Raw genomic sequence first — 25104 nt, 5'->3', positions numbered from 1 at the left:
ATTGAGACTTGTAGGTTTGCATGGTGGACATGAAACAAAAATGGAAGGTTTGTTGTAACAACCAGTTTGTTTTAACTCGACGTTTCAAACAGTGTGCTGTTTTCGTAATCAGAACCATGTTTGGCTATGTGATATATTTTCTACACCACCTGTGCATTAGTCTGCACCACTTGTTTAATGTCATTTCTTAATACCTGTGCAGGTAATACAAGTCTCCATGCAAACATGGATTTGTTTTTATTTCCATCGCATTACCACTACAGCTTTTTCTACTAACTTTTCAGCCATTCTGCATCAGTAACATATAATGTTGTACCCTAAGGAACCGGCATTACTACTATAAGCTTGTCTTGTCTAGTTAACCTCTTATTTCATTATCTTTGCAGGGACCTCAGGGACCCCCTGGAGACAAAGGAGAAGAGGGGGAAACAGGCCAAGAGGTAACATTCCAAATTGTTGCATCTTGTCAAAACGTTAGCATATACATTTGCTTCAGCCAAAAGCCCACAACATTTCTGCCAATTGATTGATCGCAATGATGAGCAAATTATGTAAACTTGAGTGAACATTTTTATAATTATTTGTTTATTCCAGGGAGACATTGGGGCCTCAGGTCTGATGGGAGCTTACGGAAAACAGGGTGATCTGGTGAGTTGGAACTACAAGTAATAGAAAAAAAAAAAAAAATGAAATAGCATTCGGATGTGAAGTACCAAGTCAAGGTACCAAGTGCAATTGGGTCAAGTACATTTGGGTCAAGTATAAAGTACATTTGGGTCAAGTATCGAGAACATTTGGGTCAAGTATTAAGTACATTTGGGTCAAGTATCGAGTACATTTGGGTCAAGTATTAAGTACATTTGGGTCAAGTATCGAGTACATTGGGTCAAGTATTAAGTACATTTGGGTCAAGTATCGAGTACATTTGGGTCAAGTATTAAGTACATTTGGGTCAAGTATCGAGTACATTTGGGTCAAGTATTAAGTACATTTGGGTCAAGTATCGAGTACATTTGGGTCAAGTATTAAGTACATTTGGGTCAAGTATCAAGTACATTTGGGTCAAGTACCAAGTGCATTTGGGTCAATTACCAAGATTCCTGAATGACTGAACTATTGTTTGTTTCATCTAGGGTCATGAAGGGTCACAAGGTATGCCAGGCAGTCAGGGATCACCAGGCACTCCTGGATCAGATGGTCTGCCAGGATCAGACGGAAAATCAGGACTGGACGGTGAATCGGTAAGACATCTCTCAACCTGTGGCATCAAAATCCTGCTCCCGTCAACTCTTTGTTCAACTTAAAGGAGAGGCCATACTCGGCAAATACAAATTTGTGACGTCACACCAATATTTTGCACTGCAAATCTGCAGAAATGGGACACATTTCAAATCCAACAATGTTTGCAGCGAATTTTTCTTGATACCTGATTTGCATCGCATTTTGTATAAGTATGAACCGACCTTTATAATGATAAGAAAAAAATAAAAGCCTTCAGGGAAAAGAAGAAACAATCCCTTTTTTAACCTGAATGCCAATTATACCATTTTATTCATTTTCCGGATATTCTAGAGATCTCTTTCTTGTTTCTGTTCTTCAGGGTTCGACAGGACCAGCAGGGACTCCAGGAAAGGAGGGAAGAGAGGGCCAGGAGGTGCGATCATACAAGAAACAAAAATATTAACTTAGCTTAAAAAAAATAGGTTACCAGCCAAAACGTCATGGGATGTATATCACTTTTGACCGGTTCTCAGCTAATTCATGCTCAATTTTGCTCAGCAAAAGTTTTGTGAAACAAAATGTTGGTGTTAGAGCCCATAATTTGTGACTACCATCTTTGAAGGAACATTGCAACTGCGTATCCAACGCAATCAGGAGCACGCAGTGTGCAAAATGTTTTAAACATGTGCGCGTGTTGCTCGAAATTTCTTCAAAATGCGGCGCGGCTGATGTGCATAACGAAAATATGATGCCCAAAATGCCCATGCACATGGCATTTTGTTATTATTATTATTATTATTTATTCGGCCAAAACATTCAAAATACAAACATGTACATGTACATACAATGTAAGAAATGTCATACATCAAGGACAGTCAAGATGAAAGATAAATTGTGTAACAAATACCAATCAAAAAGAATAGATGTGTATAGGTACAGTAGGTAAGAATGAGATGGGGAAGAATTGGGGGTGGGGATGAGGAATGTATAGAAGGGGAGCGGATTGGGGAAGAGTGGAAGTGGGAGGGAGTTCAACAAGCAGAGTAAAGACAATCCAATCTAAGATGGCCAGGATGAACAAAAGTGAAAACACTGTGACTCAAAAGCCTGTTCATCCAATCCTAGGTTGGTAACATGAAATAACTTTAAAATATAACTATTAAATACAAGTAATATGAGAAGTTAAAAATAAATCTGGAATTTAAAAATGCTATAATAATGGAGGGTAATATATATGAATAAATAAGTGGGTAAATAAATATCTGCTAAATATGTAAATGAATTTAAATGAAAATAAAAAAGTAGCATAAATAAAATAATTCAGTAAGAAACACAATAAGTGATAAACAAGTAAGCAATGAAACATACAAACGAGTTAAAAAAGCATCAAAACAAAGACGAGAACAATCAGATAAAACCATACAGAAAAACATAACAGATACCGTACACATGCAAACAGACAAGCAAGTGACGTCATGTAGGAAGTGACGTCATTTGAGAGAGACCTATCATCAGGTGCCACCTTCATTTTGAGGATGGACGGCAGCTATAACTGTGATAGACCCTTTCACGTAGTTGTGTATTGGGCTGTAAGTGCTAACTTTGTTTTGAAAAATGGTTAATCTGAGTTAAGCCGCGTCACCGCGAGCCACAAGTTGAATATTGCAATCTGTACTTTCTAACAGTAGTTGTTAAACCAATTAAAAAATATTTATTTAACACATTTTGTTTTTTTCAAATGAAATTTGATTTATTTCTGGTGTCATTTTAATTTTTGGTTTTTATTTTATGATTTTCTTCCCAGGGGCTAATTGGCACATCAGGACTGACTGGAACTCCAGGGTTAACGGGCGATATGGTATTTAAACGACTGCCTCATTGAATGGTGGTTTAATTGTTGATAATTGATATTGGTTTTCGTCCTTTGCCGACATAACCACTGTTAAACAGTGCTTTCTGAGGACTTGTGGGAAAAACCTTGACAACTTTACCGAGGTACCAGAGATCTCACCACGTGACTACAACGCTTAACCCCTTCACAAATATTTGAAAACATTCTCTTTCTGAAGTTAATGTTTACGTCTCTTCTTTTCTGTGGTTTTAGGGAGATGAAGGCAATTCTGGACCACTAGGTGAACAAGGGCCTAAGGGCATTCAGGTAAACTCTCAGTAACTTTAATTTTAGATTCTATATCAAAAAACTAATAAGGGAATAAATGTGTGTTCGGGAGGTATTATAACACTCTGTTTAAGACCGATTGTGAGTCTGGATGGGTGATAATTACCCGAGGCGAAGCTGAGGGGTAATTATCACCCATCCAGACACCCACCGGTCTTAAACAGAGTGTTTAACACCAACCGAACACATATTTATTCCCATTCAAAAATACCTTTTCGGTCAAAAAAACCAAAAACTTTTCGGTCCAAAAATCAAAACATGTCAAAAACTAGACGTTGCTAACCATTTTGTTCAACAATTTTACTTCATGTTTTACAAAACACCCCTCTGACTATAATATGGAATGCCCTTCCACAACTCGTTACCTTATAAGGACATTGGCGTGCGCGTCGTGCGTACTGCGCAATGTCGCGCAAAATGCAGCTGGGCTGGTGTAGTTAAAAGGCACCGGATTTCATGGGAGTCATAATTTCATGTGACACTGGAAAAGTGTTTAAGACCAGTTAGCCATGTCTTTATCATCCACTTAAGACCGGCCACGTGACGGGCTCTCGACCAATAGGAGTGCCTAAACTGTCTTAGGTATTTATGAATTCCCAATAACATCTGGATTTTGTTTCATTCTGATATAATGGGATACGAGATGTACCATCAATTGTAGCATGGCTTTGAGGATAAGGCAGGAGAGTTAGGCTTTGGGACATGACAGCTGGATGTTACTTTCACTGTCAAACAATTTACCGCTTGCCTTAATTGTACTATATACGTCCATTTTGAACACAGAGGATTAAGTATATAATATTGTGAATTGAAATAACCCCATCTTTTTGGTTGCCAGGGTCCAGTTGGCTTACCAGGTTTGCAAGGAAACAGAGGAGCCCCTGGGGACAAGGTGAGAAATGTACAACCTCTGTGAATGGCTTGTAATCATAGGTAGACTGTAATATGCAAGACGTACGTTAGAACATTTAGTATTAGTGAGATAAAACCACCATATTATTTTCCTGACTAGCAAGTAACATTCTAAATATCAAAAATAACACGCTACATTAATGGCCTTGGTAGATATCTATGTGTATAACCAGAGGCGGCAGAACTGGGGGGGGGGGCAATGCCTCCCACATTGGAAAAGCTAGCGAATATGCCCACCCCCAAAAGATGCCAATTTATTTTGTAAATAATTAAACAAGAACACAAGTAGTGAAAAAAAAATTGAAATGGATCCTGTAGTGTACTCATCCCTTTCTTTCAACAGGTTCGTGTAACATTCATAGAAGAAAGGGGGGGGGGGAGGAAATAGGCTAAAATATGGTAACAGTGTGTCGCCATATACTTATGTGATTCATTTGTACTATTAAGTCAATTTTCCATGCGATCAACAAAAGTGAATTTTTCATTTCTATCACGTTGCCACTACAGCTTATTCTATGAGCTTATGTTAGCCATTTTGAGTCAATTCAATAGAATGTTGTGCACTCTGGAACCAGTTTTACTATGGGCTTGCCTTGTCTTGCTGAATAAAGTGCAGTGGAGAGGTGCCATTTTTTTATGGGAGTTTTTAAATCCTTCATCACCATTTGTTTTTGCTGTTACTGGTAGGGTCCACGCGGCATTGTTGGTCAGGGTGGTCTGTCAGGCCCATCAGGCATGCTGGGACTGGTCGGACCCCGTGGACCTGCTGGAGCACCAGGCTTCCCAGGCAGTAAGGTAGGAATCCTCCCACTCAGGACAGACAAGTATCATCCTTCAGAAGAATCACTGTCTCTATCAATCCCTTCTTTCTCTTGTGTCTCCTTTGTTCTTACTTTCTTTATTTGAAACCACCACCAAGTAGTTAGCCAATAGATGGTTCCACTTAGCCCCTTAAAACAAAGTTTTGACCAATTTCAGCCATGATTTATGTCCGACATGCACGCACAAATTTCCGATGTGCATACTCTCACATTGTAGCGGCGTAACTAGGGTAAAACTTGTAGGGGGTTTCCTGGGGGTGCACTCATTTTTCAAGGGGGGCACCGAAGGCAAGTGATGTATTGTTTTTGTGAAATTCAAGACTTCCATTGGGGGGGGGGAGCTTGCTCCCACTGCTCGCATATGACGAGCACGTCAGAAACATGCAGTGTAGCAGTTGAGAGGCGCACTTCTTGTTGATCAAAGTGGGCAAGGCCTAATGGATTGGTCTATTCCATGCAAAGAAAAATATTTGGTTTCTGTACCTTTGACCCTAACCTTAAGCCTCTGAGCATTATTGATAGCAACTCCCTGGATCTGTTGGTATCTTTCTAAGTGCAGTTAGCAAGTGCATTTGTTGTACGCATACAGAATAGAGAAGTGAAACCATTCAGTAATTGTGGCTGGGCTGTACTTGGAAGAATGTGGCAATGTGATCGTCATTTAAAAATTAAGTTCTTCAGTGGTGTCTGAGTTTTAAACTGCCGAATTAGTTTCTTTAAATAAATTTATCCTAACTTCACAACTTGTAGGGACTTCATGGTGACCGAGGACTGCAAGGTTTATCTGGCTACAAAGGAAGCAAAGTAAGTCATGGTTTAATCTCTAGGAATTACATTCTTTTTCCATAATACTGTTTTTTTTCACAAATGAAAATTGATGGTTTGTTTTCACAGCTACGCTTGTAATAGTTGGTTGAATACTTTGCGCTCTGGGAAAAATTTAATTGTTATTTCTATACCACAGGAATATTTTCAGTTTGGGAGTCCACATTTATTTCCACCCAGTTCTGAACTCATCGATGGTCTGTTAATTCCAGTTCATATTTTTGTTGAATGATCACACTTCTTATAAGAAGAGCATATATCTATTAATAAGATGGAATTTTGCGTCGGGGTGATGTAAATCATTAGGTTTTGCCCTTCACCGACTATAAACACTGTATACTCAGTGTGTTACCTCCCGAGTGAAAGTTGAAAAAAATTAGCTCGATGGTCGAGTGGTAAGACGTGTGCACTAGAAAGCAGGAGGTTGTGGGTTCGAGTCCCACCCGAGTGATTTTTTTCTCACTTTCACTTGGGAGGTAACACACTGAGTATGCAGTGTTTATACGTCGGTGAAGGGCAAAACCTAATTTGATTTAGCATATATATCGATGCTCATTGTGCTGTTTGACTATTTTCCTTTGATAACAGTGAATTTGTTTCTGCGTGTCTTACAGGGTATCCGTGGAGATCTAGCTAGCATTGGTCCCATCGGACCCATGGGATTCCAAGGAGATGAGGTATGGTAATCAGTCATCTAAACTTTTATTTAAAGGAAGGTAGGAACATTAGTAGTTTGTGGGGAAACAGACCCACCAATTTAAAGAGAGAGACCTTCTTGAAGTTAACATAGTGGCAAAAACGTGTCGCCAAATGGCGGGGGGGGGGGGGGGGGGGGGGGGGGGCGGGGGGGGGGGGAATGTGGGATGACCATAAGGTGGGGGGGGGGGGAGCTGGACACCAGTGAAACTAGGGGCATTGTTCTTGATACAATGTATATGTTTCACGCTTAACCTTACATACAAACAAGGCATGGTAAGCTTTTGTACTGTTTTCTGTTTTTCAATGTTTAATAATTTTGGACTCTTGGAAAGTTAAAAGATTCAGCATTTTTTGTTTCTCACCATAAACATCTGGGGGAGGGGAGAGAGATCCAATGCTTCATCCAGCCCTGATCAAAAAGGAGGGGGGGGGGGTATATTCCCTCCCCCCAGGTATTTTTGCCCATGTATTAAAGATAGGATACAATGGTACCAAAAACCCCTGTGAAATTATTCCACCTCAAACAGTATAATTCGGAAGAAAACACACAGGTGGCTTTGATAAAGTGTGTCTGTGGGCAGGTTCTTGTTTTTCAGGCATCACATTTTTACTGCATGCATTATTGGGTGGTAAGGCTCCGTTTCAATATGCGCTTACCCTCTGGGTCACGATACTATGTGCACAACGTGAGTTGAATAAGAATTTCTTTCTCTTCTCCTTCAGGGCATTCCAGGCATCAGAGGTCCGGAGGGCTTTCTAGGAATGGCTGGCTTGCTGGGAGACTTTGGAGACAGGGTAAATTTATTTCTGCCAAACGACAAATGGGAAACAAAATTAAGTATCTATTTCCCTGCAACTAAATGGTCGGTTTTCTGCAGTATGCCCTTTACGATTACTTGTGATACAAAGTTACGATGGTTTCAATACAGATTGGTCCATAGAATCCTGGGCGTCAATTCTTATTTGGTAAAGATTGGTAAAGGGGAGAACGACTTGTGTTCCTTCTGTCATGTAGAAAAAGAAACTCTGATTCACTTATTTTGCACTTGTGAGATTTCTTTATCTTTCTGGACCCAAATTAGTGATTGGATTAAGGAGACTTTGAATATTAATGTGTTCGTAGATTACGAGATGATTTTATTTGGCATACTTAACAAAAACTGGAGCGCCCTTAACTTAAGTCTTCTCTTATGCCGTTACCATATTTACAAAATGTAGATGAATGGTAGCAAACCGTCTCTTTTAGTATTTAAGAATGAGCTAAAACGATACTATGTATTGGACAAATTTATATTTACTACAAATGGTGATCTTGCTAAATTTATGCGAAATGGGATCCATTCTCTCTTTTATGTAATGATTAATATATTATTTGTTTATACTTATTGTAAAATGCAAGAGAAGCGTTTCTTCTGAATAAATAAGTTTCCCCTGAGAAAAAAATAAAATAAATATATTCTGCCTCTCAAGTGCAAAGCAAAAATTAACATAAACATGTTGCAAATTGCACTCCGGTGGCAGATATTGTTTATTTTATTCTTGATTTGTTTTCTTTTTGTCTTCAGGGAAGTAAAGGTGATTCAGGACCAAAAGGACCACAGGTGAGGGAAAAAAAATATAAAACTTAATTGTCATATAATTGTTTTGATATACCCAAAATACTCTGTTAGTAAAATAGAATTTGGGGATCCACATCAAAATTGGTCAAATTATGGTAGAGAAAATGTTGAGGCCTATAACGCCTGTTGAGGCCTATAACAGGCTGTTCTGCTGAACAACTTTACTAGACCATGTGTGTTGTCATGAAGGCTAATATTGTGTTAGAATAATTATTATGGCATATTTTAAAATTTAATACCAAATGTCATATCTGGCGTCTGATTTAAAAGCTTGTTTTATTTTTTTTCTCTGTACAGGGAGAATCTGGCCCACCGGTAAGTCAGCATTTTTTATGCTTGATCACACAATTTGTTGGAGATGCAGCAGTAAGCCACGGCATTTTCCAAAGCGCATACCTGTGATGGGCAATTCCCGCATTAGAAAAGGAACTGTAATATCTGTCACAGAACCAAATAACCACGATATTTTATTAATGATTCAAAGAAAGAATCCAAAACTCCTAGTCTGTAATGGCCTTCATCATTACTCGATGATGAGTGTATGAGGTTTGAAAAATACATTTTCAGGTTTATTCATGCACTGAGCTCTTAAACCCAGAGTCCATCATTTGCAGCTAACCAAAAAGTAACTGACGTAATTATTGTTGAAAAACATACTTGGTTGAAAGAAAGTAAGGGGACTAAACTCGCTGTGAAATTCTTCTTTCTGGCGAGCTGTCATTTTGAAGAAATCCACGAAAGAAGGCCATTCCAACGGTGCGTCTTAAGAAGCACCGTTGGAAATTTCCGTTAGTAGTTTGTTTTTTTCATTCGGCAAAGCGCGCGCAAGTGTTGACACAATGCACTCGCACGCGTGGTTGCTATAATTCCTCGGATCGGTGCGCGTCATTGCGTAGCTGCAATCGGCTAGTGAGAATGTGTCTCAGACGCTGAATTGAGGCCCAATTCAAAACATGATTCAGCAACTTTGGATTTGAAATCGAGATCCTAGAATGCTGTTTTTCTCGGAATATACAGCTGAAGCTGAGCTGAATCTTCATCAGGTTAAGTTGTTCAGCACCCTTCTTTAGATTTTGAGCACTTTTGTTGCTTCAAACGAGCAAAATGCACAAATTACCAACGATGGACTATACCTTTAAAAGCTGTGTCACTGACATTCAGGAATTGCCTGATTATAAACTATTGAATGCGATTTGAAGGTTTGCACGGTGGACATGAACAAAGTGTGAATGGTTTGCAGTAGCACCATGTTTGCAGTATCACACTCTTCGTAACACGACGTTTCAAACAGTATGCTCTGTTCGTCATCAGGATTCTCCCGATGACGAACATATCACACTGTTCGAAAACGTCACGTTAACACAACTGGATCTTCTCAGAACCACACAACTCAAGAGAGATAAAATTCACAATGCGTTACCGCAAACCTTCCGTACTTGATTAACTATTGGTACTGTAATTTAAATCAAGCTTTTTGTTATTGAAAGGCCATTTTATGTACAAAAACCAAATACATACAAAATACAAAAATATTCCATAATAATATGACTTTCTGCAGTACTTTTCACATCGTTTGTGTCTTGCTTTTCAGTCAGAAGTAATCACATTTTTTTCCATTTATTTTTTCAGGGACCACCAGGTTTACCGGTAAGTTTTTAATTTATCAGTGTATTTTGTAGATTTAACGTTTAAAACTAAAGTGGTGCAAACATGAGTGTGAGAGGTACCACCAGTATTTCTAGGTTTTTTTTGGCATTTTTTTTACTATGGTCATTTTCTCGTGAAGAGTATTATTAAGAAATTCAGGGTATGCATTATAAGTATGCAAATATAAAATAATAAGTTTGAAATTTAACTCTTATCTTATTCTAGAAAATGTTTCCAGTAAACGATGCCGAGAGCATCCACACTCTTATACATCACTTCTTCAGCATTCCAAGGAAAAAAGAAGTAGGGGTAAGTGTGAATGTACATCTGAAGTGTGCCTCTTTGCCACGTGGACTTTGCACCTGTGTCAGGAGGGGCAGGATGTAGGAGGGTGGCACCCCCCCCCCCATTAATCGTTTTTGTTGGCAAATACGGCACAACGAATAGTGCACCTACTGTCCGATAGTGTCCGAGGTTGTCCACTTTGATCAGCAGCCCCCATAGTCAGATGGTGTCCACCCCCCCTCACCCTTTGATTTAACAGCGGTCAGATGACCAGAAACAATTCTTTGCTACCTTCTAGGATAGATGGTCTATTGTTGTCACACCCCCCATTCAAATTGGTCTAAAGATATCCCTGTGAAGTAGGAATTTAACACCAAATAAGCAACACAATAGATTCAGTAGCAAATAAAAGGCAAAGATCTTCGTACATCGTTGTTAGTGGCTACAGACAAAGATCAACCGTTCATAACTGACTGTGCCAAAAAAAGTCTTGGCAATATGCAAGGTGTGCCAGATACAAATTCTCTCAGAAGATTTGGTTGGCCCTTGATTATTGAAACTAATGATCATGTAGTTGGTAAGCCATTCATTTGTGTCTGTTTTCTGCTTACAGGATCTAGACGTTTTCTACATGATGAAATACTTAGTCAAGTACATTGATGATATCAAACATCCCCTGGGTACTAAAGACATGCCGTGCAGGACATGTAGGGACCTCATAGGCTGCCATGAAGATATCAGCGAAGGTAAGGAATGCATCAAGAGATATCAGACTGAATGTGGAACTGGTTACAGTGTGGGCTTGTGTTCTTGGGCAAGACACTTTACTACAATTGCCTGTCTCTAACCAGGAGTATGAATGGATGATGAGGATAAAGACCAGCTTGTGCTGGTCTTGAGCTGTTGCCGAAAACAAGTCTCATGGGCTGATGAACAAATGATCCTCCTTTGAGTGATTCTAGACTCCCGTCTGAATTTTTCTTCAACTCTAACGTTTGCAGGTCTGTTCTGGATTGATCCAGACATGGGTTGCTCCTCCGATGCCTTCGAGGTGCACTGTGAGTACACAGAGCTAGGAGCTAAGTCTTGCCTCATCCCTCCAGATTCATCAATGGTAAGTCAAGACTCTCGTTGATGTATTTACTCTACCTCTAGTTGTAAGGATAGACCCATGGAGAGTAAATATCACGATACTACAATAGAAGCTTGAATTGTTTGAGAGAAACCAGACCATGATGCACTCCAGCCCATCTGATTTTGTAAAGGCAATTATTTTTATGAAACTCTGCAAAGGCACTTTGGGAGTAAAAGTCTTGTTTTTGTTTTGTTTTGATTTTGTTTGAAGTCTGTCCTGTGTTTCATGAATGACTAGTACCTTGTGTAGGGTGAGTTGTATCTTGATCGGTTGTGATATGTGGGAGGGGGGCATAAAGGCAAATTCCTGACTGAATTCAACATGTTACAATTTGTACATTCTATTTCAAAAATGTACATTTCCCCCAGCTGTTTTGTTGAATTTCCAAAAAAAATTAGAACTCAGTTTTCCAGAGCTACCATTACGCCAACCTGACTCCAACAATGTGTTTCTTATGAGTATTGCTTTCAATGTTTTGTTTTAAAAATCTCAAGTTTAAAAAAAGGCACCAGCATTTGCTACAAGATGAGGAATCATCTGCTTTTAGAACTTAAAACAAACATTGTAGTTCATTTTTTTCTCGTGCATAGCTGGAGTACGGCCTGACCCTACCCCAGCTCAAGTTCCTGCACCTCCTGAGCTCTGAGGCTAGTCAGGAGATCACCATCCACTGTTTCAACGTCTCCGTTTGGGAATCCCCAAGCAATGACCTGGCCAACAGTATCAGCTTTGTGGGTTGGAACGGTGTGGTCTTCCAGCGTGGTGGGGAGCACGAACCCATCGTCATCAAGGATGGATGCAAGGTGGGTATGGACAAAATAGTGCAATTACAAATACTGTGCCATGAGTATGGGTATGAGTCCCTTGCCATGGGTGATATGAGAACGAGTACATTTTCATGAGAAAGAGTACATTTTCATGCGTATGAGTACGAGTATGACTACATTTTCATGAGTATCAGTAGAAGTATGAGTACATTTTCATTCGTACGAGTACGACTACATTTCCATGAGAATGAGTTCAAATTCTTTGCCAGGATAACGAGTACCAGGCAATTTTGTTTACATGAGTACAAGTACAAGTTTATTTTCATGAGTACGAGTACTAGTGCATTCTCACTATTACGAGTGTGACACTGGGAAATGTGACACGACAAGGATGGTGTACATTTACTGTGACTGGTTCATTTAATGGTGAACTGCATCTTACACAAACAAAACAAACCCTGAAAAGATACAAAATAGAAATTCCATATAAATACAATGCTTTAGGAAATTCCAATCCAGCAAAGTAAATTATAAAAAGAACAATAATAATCCTCAGAGAATCTAATGCAATCAAAAGAGATAAATCGAACTCGATAACACAATTTGCTTCTAACCGTAAAGTCAAGTTAAATTCCAAAATGAATTAATACAAGGCATGTGAATGCTTTAACTTGCAAAGACAAAATAGGAAATAACTAAAGCAAATGTGCAGTGACCTCTAAATATATATGACTATGGACTCAGCAAACCATAGACTTAAATCAGTCCACTCATCATTATAACCTAAGGATCCATAAAGAAACTAACTTAGGAAAAATGAATTAATATCACAAAAAAGGACTATGGAGAAATAACATAACTAAATAAATGCTAAACAAATATGCAGATGGCATGCTTAATTAAGTGTAAAAAGAGAAATATGAGTAATATATTCTGCATCACATAAACTTAAGGACTAGTGTGCCAGTCTAATAAGACACTACTGGTATCTTAGGTCACACGCTCCAATAAACACTGAACAAAAGAAATCTCTGCAGGGTAATAAACATACTTGGCAGACTTCCTGCCTCCCTGTACTAAGGTATGGTGCCTTCCAAGAAACTGAGTGCACCTCATTATATATGCAGCAACTTAGGGGATTAAGGGTCTAAACAGTGGCTATACTACACTGCACTATGGACATCTACACAGGACAAAGGAACTATGAATTTATACACTAAAGTATAAATCTAAGAATATGTTCATAAAAAAGTGGAAAATAGATGATGAGGAATATATAGTAAAATAAGGAAATCTATTCTTGAACTTTGTGTACTCAAGAAAATAACTAAATGTGAACAAGAAATAAAGTGGATATACATGTACACATAATCAAAGTTAGGGAAATCTAAATCCTTCAAATCCATGGAAATAGATTATATCTCTAAACACAGAAGGTCATCAAAAGGATGATCTTTCCTAAATATGCAATAATAAATACAACAACACAGTGCATCTGGGCTTCCTAAAGACCATCAAAGAATGAATCCACTTTAAATTCAGTAATCAGAGTAAAGTTTAAGAATACTCAAGCTAACTTCAGAATTAATCAAAAAGTGTTCACAAAGTCTCAATAAAAAGAAACTTAGGAACTTCAGCAATAAGAACAACTATTAAAACAATATAAATGAATTCTTACCCCAGTCGAGTCATCCACAAAATCTTGAGGCATTAACTAAGAACATGTGTAGAAGTGGCAGGACACTGTGTGGTGTTTACAGTACCAGTGCTAGTGGTGGAATGACTCACTCAAGACAATTGGCTAAGTGAGAGCTTTACCTTAAGGGTCAAGCGAGGGCGCTGCGCAGGAGAGATATGTAAATGAGCTGTCACATACTCCCCTGCTCTAAGGTTGGCGTCCCGACAACCTAAACAGATAAAAGATTAATACAAAAAAACAAAGTACAATTAACTATTTACAAAAAAAAAAATCATCTTGGCTGGACTCCGGCCAACATCTGCGCCAACAGCAGCTGCGTTCGGCTGATGTCTGCTAGTACACGTGGGTCTATCGCAGGTGCAGGGACAGGCATTGCTGGAGTCTCCGACTGGATGACGGACTTCGGGAGGTGATGGGGATTGGAGTGTTGTCCCGCTCCAGCACGGCTGGTGTGGCGCAACTGCTCCGCTTTGGCAAGTGGGACCTCCTCCTCTGTAGTGGGTTCCGGTGAAGAATCTTCCACTTCTGATGGGGGTTGCGGGGCTAGATTGTCAGGGTGGTGCTCCCCTGCTTTGTGTAAAGCAGCGGGTGCTCTCTCCGGATCTTGCACATCTGAAGATTGAGAGGCTTGGTCCTCGGGCTGGTGCTCCCCTGCTTTGTGAAAAGCAGCAGGTGCACTCTCTGGCTCTGGTTGACCTGTTGGCATCGCTGGAGTCTCACCTTCTGTCTCCAATATGATGACCACCTCATCTGCCTCCTCTTCTGCCTCCTCATCTTCGTCAGTGTGCGCTGGCAAAACTGGGTCATCTTGATGACGACATCCAGTAGCTGGAGGTTCATCCTCATCCAGCACCAAGGCTCTGCTGTCTAGGAGGTCCTTTCGATTCAGGGTCTTCTCCTTTCCCTCTCCGTCAAGCGGAGTAACGATGTAGACGTGGCCGGTTGGGTTCGGCCTCCCCACAACTTTGTGAGGTCGGTTGTCCCACACATCTTGGATCTTGTTTCTCCCCTTGACGGAACGGTTTCGAAGAAAGACCCTTGCTCCAACATGGAGATCCTCATCTCTCGCTGCCTCATTGTGGCGTTGCCGTCTTCTGAGAGCCTCCTTCTCTGTTGTGCCTGCAGCTTTCTGAAATGCTTGCTGCATTCGCACATGATGGTCCGCTATCCACTGGTCAAGCTCAGGATCGTCCTCTTCCTCTCTTCCGAACCCAAGAAGGTGGTCTACGGGTAATCTCGGTTCCCGGCCGAAGAAGAGATAGTAGGGGGAGTAACCTGTTGAGGAGTGGGGTGTCGCGTTGTATGCGTAGATCAGCTCTGGGAGATGTTCTGGCCATCTGCGCTTCTGGTCTGGGGGCAGCGTGCGTAAGCGATCGTGCATGGTACGATTAAAACGCTCGCACTGCCCATTTCCTTCGGGGTGGTAAGGCGTCGTTCGGCTCTTGGTGACACTGTACATCTCACAGAGTTCCCGGATGACTTTGCTTTCGAAGTTCCTGCCCTGGTCACTGTGAAGTCTGCGAGGCACACCAAAACGGACGAACCAGTCTCTCACTAAGCATCGAGCCACCGTTCTTGCCTTTTGGTCCTTGCATGGTATGGCTTGTGTAAACTTTGTAAAGACATCGGTGAGAACCAGCACGTTTTCCACATTGTTTGTGCCAGGCTCCAGGACGGTGAAGTCTATGGCGAGAACTTCAAGGGGTCTTTTGGCGATTAAGGAACCCATGGTAGGATGGAGCTTCTTCCCAGCTTTAGCCAACATACACCTCTGACAATTCCGGCAGTACTCTTCGATGTCGTGTATCATCCCTGGCCAGAAACATCTGCAACGGGCGAGTGCAAGGGTCCTTTCTACTCCTTGATGTCCAACCTGATCATGGACTGCGGCTAACAACTGCTCTCGTAGAACTTGAGGAAGTAGAAGTTGACTGATCTCGCCACTCGCTTCTTTTCTTTTCTTGTAGAGAATGTTGTCTCTGGCCTCCAGGTGGTTCCAGAACTTCAGCAATTTCCGCGTTGGCTTGTCCTCCTTCATGAGCTTACTGATGTGTGGTTGTCGTCCACTCTCCCAGTAAGTCCACAATCTGCCTAGGTGTTTGTCGTTCCGTTGTAGTGTAGCCATGTCTTCGGTAGAGATGGAGGGAAGGGTTGACATCGCAGCAGGTGCTGTCACATCTGGTCTGATGCGGAGTTCATTTAGTCCAGCTTCAACCAGGGTGCCTCTTACTTGCGAAACAACTGTGGAGGGGATGGGAGTGGAAGCATAAGATGAAGAAATGGTCTCTTCAGTGGACATCTCTTCAGAGTGGGCAGTTTGCAGATCTTCACTGTGAGTGGTCTTCCTGCTGAGGGCATCGGCATTACGGTTACTCCTTCCTGACCTATATTTGATTGTGAACTGGAACTGTTCCAACTCTCCAGCCCATCTGGTCTCTGTTGCTCCCAACTTCGTGTTCGTCTGAAGATAGCTGAGGGGGTTATTATCGGTGTAAACGACAAAGTTTGCACCGAGAAGGATGTCCCTGAACTTCACAGTGATTGCCCAACGCAATGCTAACAGTTCAAGCTTCATGCTGCTGTAGTTCTGCATGTTCCTTTCATTCTCTCTCAAGCCTCTACTGGCATAACCCAGGACTACCAAACCTTGCTCTTGTTGTTGGGACAAAACTGCACCCAGACCTTGGTAGCTAGCATCAACCTCCAGGATGAATTGACGAGAGAAATCAGGGTAGCCTAGGAGGGGAGCAGACGTCAGAAGTTGCTTCAAGTCAGTGAAAGACTTGTCACAAGACTCATCCCATGCATCTGATATGGGTTTGATGGGACTGACCTTTCTGTGTTTCTTCTTCCCTGTTCCTCCTAAGAGTGTGTGGAGTGGAGCCGCGACTTTAGCAAAGCCTGGTACAAAACGGCGGTAGTACCCAGCTAGACCAAGAAACCCGCGGAGTTCACGTTCTGTGGCTGGCTTCTTCCATTCTCTCACCGCGCTTATCTTCTCAGGATCTGGAGATATCCCTCCATCAGATATGGAATGGCCCAAGTACTTCAGTTGTTCCGTGAACAGGTTGCACTTCTCTGGTTTAACCTTCAAGCCAAATTCAGTGAGGCGGTCCAGCACTAACCGTAGTCGTTCAAGCGTCTCCTCGAAGGTACGTCCAAAGACTAAGATGTCATCTAAGTAGACGATGAGAGACTGGAAGTTTTTGTCACCGAATGCTTTGTCCATCAAGCGCATGAATGTGGCTGGCGCATTGCAGAGGCCGAAGGGCATACGGGTGAACTCGTACAGACCTCCAGTCCCTACTCGGAATGCTGTCTTCTCAACATCTTTTGCAGCAACGGGAATTTGATGGAACCCATGGGCGAGATCCAGGCTGCAAAAGAACTTTGCTCCACCAAGTGCATCGAGGGCTTCGTCGATGCGGGGAAGTGGATAGGCATCTCTGTGAGTCTTGGCATTCAGGGCCCTGTAATCAACACAAAGCCTCAGCTTTCCATCTCGCTTCCTCACGAGTACGATCGGTGAAGCATACGGACTGGATGACTCTCTGATCACGCCCCTTTCGAGAGATTTCTGCAGGTATTCTCGAACTTCAGCCCATTGGTGAGGTGGTATGCGCCGGTGAGGTACTCGAACTGGAACATCGTCAGTAGTGTTGATAGCATGAGGTATTTTGTCACAGAGTCCGATGTCGTCTTCATCTTTGCTAAATGTGCTGGCATGGCTGGAAATTAGTTGGTGGAGTTGATGTTGCTGATCGTCACTTAGCCCAGTACCGATTTTCATCCTTGACATCAGGCTCCTGGCTTCATCAGCGCAGTCGTTTTTAACTTCACCTGCCTGCATTTCCTGCCAAGTTGCTTCAAAAGCTCTGCTGTGCTGTTCGGCGACCGCACTGCTCACTGTGGCTACTGGGGTTCTCGGGGGTAAATAGAGGTCATCATTCGTAAAGTTAGCAACTTGAACCGGTATTCTACCACTGCTGTCGACGGAGACTAGTGTAGGAGCTACAGCTAACCCATTTGGTATGTGGGTCACATCTACATCCAGCTGTTCTATTATGGCCTCGTAAGTCACATCAGTTGCAGCAGGTTTCACTGAACATTCCATCAGAAGGAGAGAGTTGGCGGGGACTAGGATGGGCTTGGAACCCACTGTTCGGACTTTACCTGCAATATCTGGCTGATGTACAGTGCCACTTCGCACTTCCTCATAGAGAGCGAGTACATGAGCCCATTCAGGTCCGTCACTTCGTCTGTGCAAAACCTCCAGGTAGTTTTGGCCGCTTGCATCTTGCCGTAACTTCTCTCGGATGTCCCTGAAGATGTTTGACCCAATCACTCCTGGTACTCTCTTCTTCCTCTCTGCAATTGATGTGCCTGTAGGGTCCTTGACCACCAGAAAACCCATGTTGATGAAAGAGTGGCCCAGCACTGTTAGTGGCAATTCAACATAGCCGAGGTAGGGAATGGCCAGACCTTGAGCACCGGAGATGCTGATGAACGCAGTCACATCTACTAATTCTGTCTCAGGAAAGTGTTCTCTGAAGAAAGATTCAGTAATCGTTGAAACTTGCGCTCCTGTGTCAAGTAGACAACGCACCCTTGATGCACCAAGCTGGACGACAGATTCTGGACACTGCCCTACCACTTTTCTGTAGATTGAGCCGCTATTAGTTGATTCTTGTGGGCCTGCCGTGTGGCTCTCAATGACAGGCCGTTCTAGTTTAACTGAGGGCCAGGCTTCTGGGGGACAAACTGCTGTGCTGGGGACTGCTGGGGGACAAACTGCTGTACTGGGGACTGCTGAGGAACGAACTGTTGGGCCGTGGACTGCTGGGGGACAAAGTGCTGTGCCATAGACTGCTGGGGGACAAACTGCTGGGGATCCCTGGTACCCTGACTCGTTCCTCCTGACGACGGGGATGACGGGGCATGGGGACAGTCTCGTTTGAGATGACCTGTGGACTGGCAATTGTAGCAACGTCTAGGACCCTGACTCCAACGGCGAGCAGGTCGTTGCATGGCCTGTAAGAGTGCCTCAATCTGCTGCTGTTGCCGCTGCAGTTGTTCACCCTGCCTCTCAAGAAGTGCCTTCATGCCATGTGCCCCGTCTTCAGCCTTGACCTCCTGTACTGCTACTGCCTTCTGGGTTTTGACACGGCTGGTGCCAAGCCACTCGATGGCACGGTCTCTGGCATCGAAGAAACTCAGCTCTGGCGAATCGATGTTCATGCGCCGCAGTTCTCTCCGTAGACCCTCATCATAAACTGCCTCGGCTAGTCTTCCCTTCAGCGTTTTATCTCTTGTAGCATTGAAGGAGACATCCAGGCGAGCCATGGAATTAAACAATTCCATGAGCTCGAGGGAGAAACTCAGTAGATCTTCTCCTTGGCCTTGTCGGAAGGAGAAAAACTTTTGCTGGATCTGGGGAAGCGTCTCACCATCACCAAAGACTTTCAGCAGTACACGGTAGATTTCCTCTGGACTCTTTACGGTGTCACCTCTGCCAAGGATTTCTTGCCTAGCTCTGCCGGCAAGATGGTCGATGATAAACGCAGCACCGTCCTCCCCTCCGATCTGTCGTGCAGTCAACTGACCTTTGACGTCACTGACCCACTCTTGGACAGATGGATCACTCGGTTTCTCTGGCTTTCCCCTGAAGCGGTCCAGCCGTCTCCCTGCCGCTACGTATATTTGCTTCGCTGGTGGGGTAGTGGAGCTGACGCCTGCTGTGGCTTTCTCACGCTCCTCCTTCTCCGCCTGAAGAGCTACCTTCATCGCCTCAAGCTCGGCCCGCAGTTGCTCCATTCCCTCCATTCTTGATAACTGTAGCAGCTCGTCTCGGGGTCAGTTGTCTGCCGTTAGTTTCGCCTCATCCTCGACTGGGGGTAGATGCAGTATTAGTACACCATCCTGTCTACGACGCCAAATGTGACACTGGGAAATGTGACACGACAAGGATGGTGTACATTTACTGTGACTGGTTCATTTAATGGTGAACTGCATCTTACACAAACAAAACAAACCCTGAAAAGATACAAAATAGAAATTCCATATAAATACAATGCTTTAGGAAATTCCAATCCAGCAAAGTAAATTATAAAAAGAACAATAATAATCCTCAGAGAATCTAATGCAATCAAAAGAGATAAATCGAACTCGATAACACAATTTGCTTCTAACCGTAAAGTCAAGTTAAATTCCAAAATGAATTAATACAAGGCATGTGAATGCTTTAACTTGCAAAGACAAAATAGGAAATAACTAAAGCAAATGTGCAGTGACCTCTAAATATATATGACTATGGACTCAGCAAACCATAGACTTAAATCAGTCCACTCATCATTATAACCTAAGGATCCATAAAGAAACTAACTTAGGAAAAATGAATTAATATCACAAAAAAGGACTATGGAGAAATAACATAACTAAATAAATGCTAAACAAATATGCAGATGGCATGCTTAATTAAGTGTAAAAAGAGAAATATGAGTAATATATTCTGCATCACATAAACTTAAGGACTAGTGTGCCAGTCTAATAAGACACTACTGGTATCTTAGGTCACACGCTCCAATAAACACTGAACAAAAGAAATCTCTGCAGGGTAATAAACATACTTGGCAGACTTCCTGCCTCCCTGTACTAAGGTATGGTGCCTTCCAAGAAACTGAGTGCACCTCATTATGTATGCAGCAACTTAGGGGATTAAGGGTCTAAACAGTGGCTATACTACACTGCACTATGGACATCTACACAGGACAAAGGAACTATGAATTTATACACTAAAGTATAAATCTAAGAATATGTTCATAAAAAAGTGGAAAATAGATGATGAGGAATATATAGTAAAATAAGGAAATCTATTCTTGAACTTTGTGTACTCAAGAAAATAACTAAATGTGAACAAGAAATAAAGTGGATATACATGTACACATAATCAAAGTTAGGGAAATCTAAATCCTTCAAATCCATGGAAATAGATTATATCTCTAAACACAGAAGGTCATCAAAAGGATGATCTTTCCTAAATATGCAATAATAAATACAACAACACAGTGCATCTGGGCTTCCTAAAGACCATCAAAGAATGAATCCACTTTAAATTCAGTAATCAGAGTAAAGTTTAAGAATACTCAAGCTAACTTCAGAATTAATCAAAAAGTGTTCACAAAGTCTCAATAAAAAGAAACTTAGGAACTTCAGCAATAAGAACAACTATTAAAACAATATAAATGAATTCTTACCCCAGTCGAGTCATCCACAAAATCTTGAGGCATTAACTAAGAACATGTGTAGAAGTGGCAGGACACTGTGTGGTGTTTACAGTACCAGTGCTAGTGGTGGAATGACTCACTCAAGACAATTGGCTAAGTGAGAGCTTTACCTTAAGGGTCAAGCGAGGGCGCTGCGCAGGAGAGATATGTAAATGAGCTGTCACACGAGTATGAGTACTTTTCCATGAGTTCTAGCACATTTGTTGACAGACTAGGTATTAAACATATGTGACCGGCTCCACAAAAAAAGGGATTAAGTCGCACTGAGCATTATTGTGTAATGGCTCGCTCAACATTGAGAGGGTGAAAATTTTGTCAAAATTTGATTTTCATTTTTTGTCATGAATGATTTTTTTAATACCTACAGTTTCAGGTTTCATTCACAGAAATGTTGATTTTGATGAACAAAGTGGGAAAAACAACCATTTTGTGTGCATCGTTCTGTTGTTCTACAGCATAGCCAGCTATTTCAAAGCCTGTTTTCTCAGTTGTGTAATTTGAACTCCAAGGAAGTAATGAATATGCAAATATGTCATATCTCCAGAATGGGATGGGCTATGGAGCTCAATTATATACGAAATGAAAGCTTACATTGTGGGCTTTCCAACCATGTATATAACTCAATTTCACTTTTTTTTTTGCGACATAATACCCTTATTTGTGGAGCCGGTCACATATGCAAAAGCCTGCCAAACAATATCAAATGGATTCTTTTTCTGGGTATATCTCTAAAAAAAAATCCCAGAAGAGAACATTTTCATGATTACGAGTACAAGTACTTTACCACAAGTGCAAGTACAAGTACTGGTAATTTTTTTCTTGTGAGTAAGAGTATGAGTACAAGTACAATACCATGAGTACGAGCACTTGGGGCAACAAGAGAGTTGCAGTTCTAAATCCCCCCCCCCCCCGAACAAAATAATAATAATAGGAAGAAGAAGAACATCAGCTTGTCACAAAATGCTATCATCTCCTGTTCCTATCATCTCCATGCTCAATTGTTGCCTTCATCTCCATGCTCAACTGTTCCTAATTTCGTCACAGAATCCAGAGATGCGGTGGAAGCGATCCATCTTCGGCTTCAGAACCCAAAACATGCAACTGCTGCCGATCGTGGAGGTTATTGTCAATCCACAAGTCCACAGAACGGAGATCGGTGTGACGGACTACAAAATTGATGCAGGTAATCTCTGTTTCGACTAAAAAGTTAAGTTTTTTTTAGGTTTCTTACGAGTTTTTTTTTATTCTGTTTTTGGTTTTGAGTAATTAAGGTACTTTTGTATAGTTCACAAAAATGATCTTTTGGTAATGAAATTCATAGAGTTGTATCAGCTTCATCCCAGTTGCTCGAAACTACTGGGTCGTTCAGTTGGGACGCAGATGCATTCATCTACACGATGCATGCTGAAATACTGACTTGAAAAGATCGATTTGAATTTGGCATGACAAGCGGACGCAAACCTGAATTGGGACGTTGGTAAATTTGGCATTAAATTTACTTCCTGTTTTTGCTTTTGTGTGAAATGTGAAGAAATCCTTAACCCATCTCTCCCAAATTTCCAGCAATTATGTGGTGAACATCATTTTGCCATTTTGTATTATTCTTGTGCAACATTTCAAACCATTAGAGATCAGTGTAGTATCTCGGTGAAAAATACACTGCTGAGTATAACTACTTGTCAGCTTTCTGGATCAAAACAAAAACATCCGTTTTATGCTTCAGTACCGTATTGTGTGATTTTGTTATTACCTTTTTGTTTTAACGATGTACTATTTTTTTGTTATATGTCAACTTAACTTTCGTTCTCGTTTTAAAATGCTTCATCCTTGCACAACGGTGAGAGCAAATATGTATTGTAACGATGTGTGCTAACAAATTTACAAACCAGACTATCGCATGCGAATAAGGAGAAAAATGTTCAGTTTTGGCATATGATTATCCAAATGCTAATAGACTGATTGCACTAACCCGCCATCTTTGATGTGTGTTTTGTTATGTTAACAATGAATTCACAAGAGTTCTGTCCACGTGAACAAAAGCACACACCCCCAAGATGTCTGCTATGCAATCGATCTGTTCATATAGTTTTTGCTTTTAATGGGAACTTGCTGAAATTGCGCCTTAAATCTCTATCAAAATCATAAAAAATTTTATAATTAAAAACGCTAAAGCAGATTGAACATTTATCCAAAACAAAAACTAGCAGAGCGTGAATAAGGCAGCAGGCAAGTGCGTTTTTGATATTATGTGAGTGGATGGGCCTTATTCACGAGTCGGCCATATTGAATTAAAAGTTGGGTAAAATCTTAATTTTTGGAACTTGCGAAGAGAAATGAAAGCTACTTCATTTTTTATAAATTCCAGTCTGCTTCAATGAATAATTCAAAATTTGTAATAAAACATTCCCTAATGTTTAAAGCCATATTTAAAAAAAAAATGACAGTAAAATAAGGCTGCATTGTGCCTGCATAGATAGTCTGGCGCCATCCCATTACACAGTTAAACAATTAATGAAATACATTCAGGGAACTCGACAAAAATGGCCAACTCGTGAATAAGGCCCATTAGATCTTTCTACCTCATTGGCTAATAACATGCTGCATTATACAGGCTGGATAAGCACGGAATCGTTTGTAGAAAACCAAATGTAGAAAACAAAGTACAGTTGTGAAAGTGGGAGCTTAAAACTTCGTCCAACATAGAGTAGTAATTGTATTTCTTTTTAAAAAAAATTTCTCTTACAAAATAAAACAAATTGCCAATAATTTATTAAAAGAAAAAAGGAGTGCTATTGTCCATTACAAGAAAAAAAAATGGAAGAATATACTCTCTCAAACACTTTTCAGTAAAAAAAAAGACAAAAGATAAGACTTGGAAGAAACCAAGCCTAACTTTTGGCAGGTTTACTATTAAACCTAGTGGTATATTATGTCATGCCTTTGCATGTTTTGTGCCATTTCACATATTGCTACATTAGTAATATCACATGTGGAGAAATTTTAAGTATGATGGTCTGATCCCTTATTCAACAAAGAATAACTAAAAGTCCACAAAAAATTGAATTTTAATTATTTACGCAAACGTCGACAGTTTCCACTTTAAACAAAATTATTGGTAAGCAACGAATAAGTCTATTTTCAGGCTTTTAAAGAATTAAATATTTGAGGTTTGTTTTAATTTTTTTTTGTAATTGTATCCTTTTAGTTACTCTATAAGGAACCAATTTTATAAACTGCTCAATGGTGCTATTATATTTTATTGATTTAGATTTTTATAAAACCATGAATTTTTATGTGTATTTAGAATTACAGTGTTATTGCTGAGAAATGGAGGACTGGAGGAAAAAGTTAATGTATTCTGCCTTAATTATCATCAAGTTTTAATTTTGTAGAACAGCCATTGTTACTTTTTCATTTCTAGACTTTAAGCTGCTATTGCATTTCTTGCCAACTACTTGAAATCTATGTTAAACAGAAACTTCCTCTTTTGTGACTCTCCTTGTTTTTGCCATATAATTAATTTAGATTTTTTTTTTTAAAGTCGTTTGTTTTTTTGTTTTTAACGTGATAGTGTCAGAGGGATATAGAATCCCCCGCAGCTGAATAATGTAGTTAGCGTTTGTTAAGCCTTGCGACATCTTGCCACATTCAGTGTTTGTGCTTTGTGTTTATATTAGAAAGAATATCATCTGCATAGATTATTAATTAGTTAATTAGCCTTTAAAATATCTCCCGACATTGACTCCTACTGGTATTAAGGACAACCATAACTTGTAGAGTCAGCATGTGCACTGTGAACTTACAATGGTTTTTTAGGTAAATCTTTTGGAGTTGCAGTTTATGCAGGATGCTTTGCCACGATGAAACTGTTATATCTGAATTACCAAAGATAATTGGGTAGAACAGGTGTCGTTTAATGTTTCTATAAATTGCTTCCCCCTTCTCTCTTGTCCTTTTCTTTTGCTTTTGTAATCACTTGAAAGCTTCTGGTAGTGTTTCTTTGCTTTTTTAT

General features: G+C 40.8%; 3 protein-coding genes across 5 annotated transcripts in view; 1 reads left to right on the top strand and 2 right to left on the bottom strand.

Annotated features, from left to right (window-relative positions):
- Positions 1–23462, top strand: part of LOC119734482 (collagen alpha-1(I) chain-like) — a 70752-nt gene extending 47290 nt beyond the window's left edge. For all 3 annotated transcript variants that reach the window (XM_038208009.1, XM_038208010.1, XM_038208011.1), the window contains 19 exons: positions 387–440; positions 595–648; positions 1134–1241; positions 1601–1654; positions 3026–3079; positions 3326–3379; positions 4239–4292; positions 5000–5107; positions 5884–5937; positions 6573–6635; positions 7381–7452; positions 8223–8258; positions 8574–8591; positions 9906–9923; positions 10149–10232; positions 10822–10954; positions 11210–11322; positions 11934–12146; positions 22137–23462. In XM_038208009.1, coding sequence (XP_038063937.1) covers positions 387–440; positions 595–648; positions 1134–1241; positions 1601–1654; positions 3026–3079; positions 3326–3379; positions 4239–4292; positions 5000–5107; positions 5884–5937; positions 6573–6635; positions 7381–7452; positions 8223–8258; positions 8574–8591; positions 9906–9923; positions 10149–10232; positions 10822–10954; positions 11210–11322; positions 11934–12146; positions 22137–22295 — 1503 coding nt within the window. In that variant the 3' untranslated portion in view covers positions 22296–23462. The remainder of the gene's footprint in view (positions 1–386; positions 441–594; positions 649–1133; positions 1242–1600; positions 1655–3025; positions 3080–3325; positions 3380–4238; positions 4293–4999; positions 5108–5883; positions 5938–6572; positions 6636–7380; positions 7453–8222; positions 8259–8573; positions 8592–9905; positions 9924–10148; positions 10233–10821; positions 10955–11209; positions 11323–11933; positions 12147–22136) is intronic.
- LOC119734484 lies at positions 13789–19658 on the bottom strand. Its single transcript, XM_038208014.1, has 2 exons — positions 19510–19658; positions 13789–14688 (listed from the first exon to the last, which is right to left on the bottom strand). The coding sequence occupies exon 2, from the start codon at positions 14513–14515 to the stop codon at positions 14081–14083; it is 435 nt and encodes a 144-aa protein (XP_038063942.1). The 5' UTR covers positions 14516–14688; positions 19510–19658; the 3' UTR covers positions 13789–14080.
- LOC119734483 lies at positions 18230–21252 on the bottom strand. Its single transcript, XM_038208012.1, has 2 exons — positions 21063–21252; positions 18230–19842 (listed from the first exon to the last, which is right to left on the bottom strand). Exon 2 carries the CDS (start codon positions 19630–19632, stop codon positions 18535–18537), a length of 1098 nt encoding a protein of 365 aa, XP_038063940.1. The 5' UTR covers positions 19633–19842; positions 21063–21252; the 3' UTR covers positions 18230–18534.
- Positions 23463–25104: the final 1642 nt, after the last annotated feature.

Source organism: Patiria miniata, unplaced genomic scaffold, assembly GCF_015706575.1.
Source record: "Patiria miniata isolate m_02_andy unplaced genomic scaffold, ASM1570657v1 HiC_scaffold_27, whole genome shotgun sequence".
NCBI classification, from domain to species: Eukaryota; Metazoa; Echinodermata; class Asteroidea; order Valvatida; family Asterinidae; genus Patiria; species Patiria miniata.
This window is presented reverse-complemented; position numbering and strand designations above follow the sequence as displayed.